This window comes from Orycteropus afer, unplaced genomic scaffold, assembly GCF_000298275.1.
Source record: "Orycteropus afer afer isolate SDZICR_OR568_19922 unplaced genomic scaffold, OryAfe1.0 scaffold00046, whole genome shotgun sequence".
Classification (NCBI taxonomy): Eukaryota; Metazoa; Chordata; class Mammalia; order Tubulidentata; family Orycteropodidae; genus Orycteropus; species Orycteropus afer.
This window is the reverse complement of record NW_006921633.1, coordinates 11,982,932-11,991,207: the sequence shown is the minus strand read 5'-3', so window position 1 is coordinate 11,991,207 and position 8,276 is coordinate 11,982,932. Positions and strand designations below refer to the sequence as shown.

The 8,276-nt window shown below is 36.2% G+C and overlaps 1 protein-coding gene across 1 annotated transcript in view; it reads right to left on the bottom strand.

The window, feature by feature from the left end:
* Positions 1–6,849, bottom strand: part of REL (REL proto-oncogene, NF-kB subunit) — a 45,425-nt gene extending 38,576 nt beyond the window's left edge. Inside the window, 2 exon segments of the mRNA XM_042780561.1 lie at positions 2,345–2,487; positions 6,807–6,849. Coding sequence (XP_042636495.1) covers positions 2,345–2,487; positions 6,807–6,849 — 186 coding nt within the window.
* Between the last annotated feature and the right edge of the window lie 1,427 nt (positions 6,850–8,276).

Here is an 8,276-nt window from a genome sequence, read left to right as displayed (position 1 = left end):
TGCTTGGTAGGGTGGAGGGTCGACGAAAGAGGGGGAGGTCTTCAACGAGATGGATTGATACGGTGGCTGCAATGATGAGCTCAAGTATAGCAGGGATTGTGGGGCTGGCGCGGGATCGGGCAGTGTTTTGTTCTGCTGTGCATGGGGTTGCTATGAGTCGGAAACGACTCAACGGCACTTAACAACAACAACAACAACAATACATACATATGTGTGTGTGTCTATTATATCTGTATATATATGGGTATATACATGTGCATATATACATACGTACATATATGTTTTATATAATATCATTAGCACTAGAAAAATGAAAGTCTAGTTGACTGGTGACTGCAGATGGAAGAAACTTTACAGAGACTACTAGTAAGAAGAATTTATCTCTCAGTGTCTTTGCATATATTTTCGGCCCTAACTTCAACTGGTCAAATCATCTGTTTATTTAAAAAAAAAAAAAAACAGTAAATTATGCCAAAATTTTATCACAGAACATGAAAAAATACTGAGATGTCTAGTCACTGAGTGCTCTGCTCTTAGATGCATTATCATAGCAAAAACATTCCTTCAAAGTACGTATTTAAGACATATTGGAAATGAAAACACACTGAAGTGATCATTTTACTTAATATGTAACATTTCATTTAACAAAACTATTTGCTTATCAGTAAGCATATTCCAAGTGTCCAATGGGCAGTAAGTCATGTTGAGTTTAACAAGATAAAGTTTTATACAGAGAGTATATCTAGAACACTGAGAGTGAAGAGAAGAGTTTAGCATGGGAGAAGGAGGCTATCTGAGCATGGTGAGTTGCTAATGTTCAGTTTGGAAGCTAGCAAATTTGTAAGAACAAAATAGGGAATATAAAAACCAGCTATTATAAGGGAGAAAGGTAGTTAAATAAGAAAGGGTGGCTTAATAAGTAGATGACACTAAAATCCGTAATTTAAAATTTAAACTTAATTTGAACAATAACCAGGAAGTAGTGCCTTTCTGAATGAAAGAGAAGGCAACTCAAGACTAAGATAGGATGATTTGGAACTCAAGCCGTGAAGTATTCAGGACCCACTGGAATGGAAAGGATATAGCAGATCTTAGAAATATTTCATAAAATGAGCTGAATTATGGAGAACAGTTAAATATAACTCTTAAAAGGACTGGAAGAATATTTTCTTATTTACATTTCATTGGCATTTCTCACATTTTAACACTTAAATAAAAGGACTTAGATAATCCAAATCCATACTGCTGCCAAATATGTGATAACAATTAGTAATTTCGAATTCAATACATAACTTTGCCAATGGTTTATTCTATAATTTAGCAATTCCCTTTAAACTCAATAAAATAAGATTTGCAAATAATCTAGTTATGAAAGTGATTTAAAATCTATTGATGAAAGATTAAATAATACTTTTCAGAACCCATTCTGCCTTAAGGTTTTAATTGGCATTTAAAGGTTAAAAGATTTATGAAAAAGTCAAATAAAACATATAAAATATAAACACAGTTTATGTATAACTATAAATAAGCATGTTACCAAATTTATATTTGGATCTACTTTTAAATTTATATTAATATGAAAAAACTGTGTTTGACAAGTGACAATATTTCAAACCAGTCAGTGCAAGACCTAGAGTATCAGGGGCTGATAATAAAGGTAAGGAAAGAGGAGAAAAATTATCTCCTTTCCCATAACCTTTAGGTTAAGTCAAGTGATTGCAGTGAAGAAGAATAATTCTAATTGAATTCCTGAACCCATATTTTTAATCTACATAACAATTCTGTTCACATCTGGAAGAAGACAATGCTTTTTCCTTATTAGCTCTGTGTTCCATGAAAGGGATCATGATCTTAAAGCTGCCAATGTACACTAAGCACTGAGTCACTCTGCTTAGATTTAATATACAATGTACAATACCTAATGATTTATGTACCAATCAACCAATTACTATCAAGTCAATTCTGACTCATGGCAACCCCACATGTGTCAGAGTAGAACTGTGCTCCATGGGGTTTTCAATGGCTGATTTTTCAGGAGTAGATCACCAGGCCTTTTTCCAAGGTACTTTTGGGTGGGCTCAAACAGCTTACCTTTCAGTTAGCAGCTGAGCATGTTAACTGTTTGCACCACACAGGGGCTTGATTTATCTACAGGAGTGAAAAATCCACCTTATACTTCAGAAATGTCTCTAGACATCTAGCTATCTAGTATAAATCAATTAATTAAAAAAAAAAAAAAAAGGCGAATAAAGACTATGGAGATGACCTGAAGAAATTGGGTCTTTAATGTAGCTAAAATATGAAGCAACTGAAGGTGAGACACACACAGGAAAAGGCCTATTACCTGGATGGATGGGTATGTTCGGTTGTTATCTGTGCTGTGCTCCCCTGGAATGCTGCCTGCTGATCGCCCTTCACATTTGTACCTAAATCGCATGCCCCTTTGCCTGGGTTGTTCAATGATCTCTATATATGGGTTACACCCACCTGAAAAATGAAGAAAAAGAAAGGAGGAGTGAGATTAGGATAGCAGTAATAATGAATTTTAACCATTTTGCTTTTTCATAACAGTAAACTAAAAAATTTTCCTTTCAATATGAAATAACAAGGCTGAAATCTAATTATCCAAGATTGGGTGGGACATATTTTTTACCCATTAAAAGCGAGCTCTTATAGAATGTTAGCACAAGTCATTCAAATCATAGCTTTTGTTAGGCTTTATCATTTAATATCTATAGTTGATGCCATTGTGAAGCTCTGAGATAACCACTTCAGAGATACCCACTTCCCACATGAGACCAACTAGAAGGGTTTTCCCCCAAGATTTCCCCAGAGAGGCTAGGAAGATAGTATTCAGAAGCATAATATTGTATTCCAAAAGTGAGTAAAATGTAATTTAACTGGTTGGTTTTACATCAGCCTCTACAGTGAAGTAAAGATCTCTTATTGAAAATAAAAAAGCATTTAAACATATGTAAGTTATTTATATTGGAATCTTAAAGGGCTTATACATAGTCTATCAAAACAAGCCCCAGAAGAAACTTTAGGTTCAAGAGAATTTTCAGTCACTTCTAAACCCTTTTTCTAAAGCATAAGACACAATGGAGGAAAAAGAAAATAATTTATTTTCCATAACAAATTTAGGAGCTCTGGTGGTGTAGTGCCTAAGGCATCTGACTACTAACCAGAAGGCTGGTGGTTCAAACCCACCAGCCTCTCCTTGGAAGGAAGGTTGGGCAATCTACTTTCGTGGTGATACTGCCTTGGAAACCCAAGAAGGGGTCACCATGAGTCGGGGCCAACTCAATGGCAGTGCATTGCATTGTTTCATAACAAATTTACTTCAAATATGCACCTTAGAAAGAACTAATACACACAACATGGATGAATGTCAAAACAATAATGCTGAGCGAAAGAAGTCAGATCAAAAAGAGCATATACCGCATGATTCCATTTACATAAAACTTCAGGATACGTACACTAATCTATAATGAAAGAAAGTACATCATTGGTTATAGGGGTGTAAGGTGAGTGGGAAATGAGGATGTAGAAATGTTCATCATCTTGATTGTGATGCTTTCTAGGTTGCAAATAAATCTCAAAACTTATCAAATTGTATAATTTAAACATGGGTAGTTTATTGTTCTTTAACTATATGTCAATTAAGTGACTTAAAACATAAGCACATTTGCCCTCTTTTATTATCCAAATTTTGAAGGAAAAGAAAATCACTAAATACACTACAGTGTGCTTACAAGGAAGGTAGTTAACAAAGTATTTTTATTTCAGAGGTGTAAAGATGTCTTTCACTCAAATAAAAAACTTTGCCCAACCTTCCTTCCAAGGAATGGCTGGTAGGTTTGAACTGCCAGCCTTCTGGTTAGCAGCCAAATGCCTTAGGCACTATACCACGAGAGCTCCTAGTGATTTCTAAATTCCTACAATTAGATATCCGTTTCATTGACTGAAGCCTTGTCCTCTGTTAGAATGCAAGCAACATTCAGAAGGGGTAACACAGACGGCTTTTTCAGTGCAGTATAGAGAAGAGATCCTCTGAATCTCACCTGGCTACTTCTAAGCAGTGAGAGCTTGGAAATGTTAGTCTCTTCTACTGTAAAAAGAGAATAATAGTCCCACCTCATAATGTTACCGTGAAGATTTTGACCAAGTGCCAGGCATATTAACAGATACTCACTCTGGTAGTGTAGTGCCTAAGGCATTTGACTGCTAACCAACAGGCTGGCGGTTCAAACCCACCAGCCACTCCTTGGAAGGAAGTTTGGGCGATCTACTTCTGTAGTGATACCACCTCGGAAACTCAAGGAGGGGTCACTATGAGTCGGATCTGACTCAATGGTAGTGAGTTTGGTTTTTTGGTTTTATTATTTCAAATGCTCTTTTGAAAACACTGGCTTAAAGTACTTTACAGAACGTGAAGCAACAGAACACAAATTATTAAGACTATAGAATGGAGGAAAACATTAACAAAATTCACCATAAAGCACTGAGAAGAGCAAAAGAATGAGGAATACCTATGTGTGGTACAGTGAATTACTAAGTACGGGTTTTTTAGCCAGTGTTTGAGACTTCTACCAGATTACTGGGTGGAACCATGCACACAAGGTGTATGGAACTGTAATGTGATGATTGGTTAGTTTTGCTATGCTGCTAGGCTTAAAATGAGCCTTCCTAGAGGCAGAAGAGGGAATCTCACTGTTATCAAGAGAGAATAGTCAGACATGGAGTGGAGCAAAGCAGAGCATGTCCTTGGATCTGAGATTCCTGCCCTGGACCTCCTTGGCAGAGACACCAGGCTGAGAGATGGCAGCAGTGGAACCAAGAGACATGAGACAGAGCAGCAGGCCTGCCGGCCCGGCAGAGGGAAAAAGCTGAGTGCCTTTGGGCAGGAGGCCTGCTGGTGGAGTGGGGTGCACCTATTGTTGTTGTTATGTGCTGTTGAGTCGGACCGAATCATAGCGACCGCTCCTTGGGTTTTCCGAGGGAGTGTTACTACGGAAGTGGATTGCCCCATCTTCCTTCCGGAGAGTGGCTGGTGGATTTGAACCGCCAACCTTCTGGTTAGCAGTCAAGTGCCTTAGCCACTATGCTACCAGAGCTTTCTAACACTTTCCTAAGCAGAGCAGAGGCCAAACCAAAAGGTCAAGGGCCAGAAAGGCATGTCTGAAGGCACAGCAGAGGGAAGACTGTCCTGACTGAAGAACTGTATCCTGAGAGCATTCCTGACGCTGAGCTGTAGCCTGTTACTTCCCTAATAAACCCCATAATATGAGTATTGTCTGTGAGTTCTGTGTGGCCACTGCAACGAATTATGGAACCCAACAGAGAAGTAGTGAGTGCTGTGGGAGGGACGGTTTGTGTAATGGCTAGAGAGCAGTGGCATGTCTGGCCTCATAGGAATAAGCCGTGGGTTATTGTTGGTGACTCTGTTGCCCCTTTGTGAGGCTGGAGGAGGTCAGGGATGCTACCCCATGCCCTTTTGGCACTATGTCAGAGGGAAAAAGAGTTAATGAAGCAAAAGGGTGGAGAGAGAGATGAGGGGAAGGGAGAAATGTTGAACATTCTGGAGAAAGGGAACAGTGTGTCCAAAGGTGTAGCAGAAGAGAAGAAAGGGCTTGTTAAAAATCACCAGTATAATGGAGCAAACATCCACTCTTTACAAAGAGAACCAACAGCCAGAGCACACTTAGGGGTTTGGATTTCATCCTATGGGTGACATACAATCAATTAATGTTTTTAAGCAGGGGAATCACATGATTAGACAGGCATTTTTAGTAAGAATTCTGGTGGCAGTGGACAGATTGAAAAAAGAAATCAGAATGACCCACTGACAGGTTATTGTGGACAAAGATGAGGGTATATCTGAAATATGATAGTAGCAATTGGGTTGAAGAGTTATTTAGAAGATAAAATTGGCAGTACCTGTTGAGTGCCTCAACATTAGAATCATTGATGGCTCTAAAGTTTCTTCTTTGTGTTACTGAGTAATGTGTTATTACTATTACCTTCAGTTTTATTCTGTTTGGCTCAGACCCTCTGTGTTTGAATCTACTACTATGTGTTCATTCAAAATACAAAGGACCAGAAAGTCCATCAACAGATGAATGGATAAGCAAAATATGGTATATTCATGCAATGTAATATTACTCAGCCATAAAGAGGAATGAGGTTCTGATGCATGCCACAACCTGGATGAACCTAGAAAACAGTAATGCTGAGTGAAATTAAATCAGCTGCAAAGACAAATACTGTATGATCTCATAAGTAAACATATAAGATATAATTACATAAAAATCAAAGATTATGAGTGGTTACCAGAGGTGAGGAAAGGGGGAGCTTCTGCTTAGGGGGCACTGAGTTTATGTTATTGGTAGTAGAACAATTTGGAATAGGATAGTGACAAAGGCTGTACAACATGAAGAATGTGATCAGTGTCACTGAAATGTACATGTAGAAACTGTTGAATTGGGCAAGGTTTTGTTATGTGTATTTTCACTGCAAGGGAAGGGGGAAAAAAAGGAAAAAAGGACAAAGAGCCAAGGAAAATTGACTTTAACCCAACCAAGTTCATAATATTTACTTTAATTTTACTGAAGAACAGTAAGACAGGAATGCAGATAAATATTTCTTATACTCAAATATTTTACATCTTCATATACCCTTTTAGGAAATTTTAAGAGAAAGTCCATTTTCTCTAAATAGCTGATAAAATCAGCACTATCTTTAAAGTTGTATCTTAAATTATTTATGTGGTTGAACTAAAGGTCAAATAAATCCCTGCCCACTACTTATTTAAAGGTGTCTTGGTAGGAAATTGATATTGAATGACATCATTACTGGTAAATGGTTAACTTTTGGGGGAGGGCAATGTGAATAAAGTGTTAGGATCAGATTGAGCATTCAAATATTTCATTGGTTACAAACAATATTTAAAACTAGATAAAATATTTATGAAAAAAGTCTATAGACAAAAGAACAGAAAAGCAGTTGTTAAAAAGATTAAAAATATTTTTTATTATAAAAAATGACATAAATGTTAGTTATATAATATCAAGTACTTGAAAATCCTTGAAATCTATTCTTCCTTTTGCAGAAGCTCTTTTTTGGTAAAAAGTCTCATTACCAACTAACAAAATAGATTGTGATATTCTACATTCCCCCAGCTAGAGATAATCTCTGTCTCAAAACTCCCATAGTATTCTGTTTACGATAATTATTCCGAATAGGGAAGAATGTTTTATTTCTTGAAATAAAGTACCTGTTTTGTTTTTCTAAGCTACTTGAAGGTAGGGGCTATGTCTTACTCATCAATGCCTTGCACACAGGCATTAACATCTGATGAGTGAATGTCTGAAATTCTAAAGCTAGATGTTTTTATCATGAAGGTTTCAAATATTACAGGGACTAAGCTCATGATTAATCAGACTTTCCTTATTTGATTCCACTACTGTGGAAACAAAAATAGTGCTTTGTTGATACTGAGTTACACCAGTACTACACCTTCATAGATTGTTATACCCATTCATATTTTGATTTCTTTATTTGTATTTATGATTTTTAGAAAACCTCTAAGCCATAAAGTTTATATCATGCTATAATACACTGGTGACTTCCTTCCTCAGTACTGTGTATTGAAGTACCGTTCTTCCTGATGATAAAAAATGCTGGAATATAGTCAACTATGAAGAAGAGGAAGGCAAAATATAAATCAGGGGGTTGCAGGAAAAAAATGAGAACTTTTAAAAGATTACCTCAAATCATTAGTTTTGAAATGCATTAAAATATCTTCAAAATAGGTTCTAAATAAATCAGTTACTGTATTTTTCTTTAATCAATATTATAGAAAGTGGGAATTGGCCCTTGTATTCTGAACAGTATTGTAAAATACTACTACACATCAGAATAACATGTGAAATATAGCAAACAAATTTGTAAGACATATATATGTGCTTTCTATGTGCACTTAGGCAAAAAAAAAAGGGCAGAATTTTAAAACATAGCAGCTTATCTAAGAAAGTATGAGTTTTCAAGATTAAAAGAAGAAATTATATGGAAACAAAAAAATCTAAAAATTGATCATAAATTATCAAAAATGGATACATTATTAACTAAAACTTTATAGTTGGAATTATGAACTAGCATTAAGTACACAGTAAAAAAATATTAATTCCAGCAATTATAATTATAAAACTGTTTTAAAGCACTTTTCCCCTTACATTTCTCATTTGATCCTCTTAACAGCTTTAATCTTCATTAAA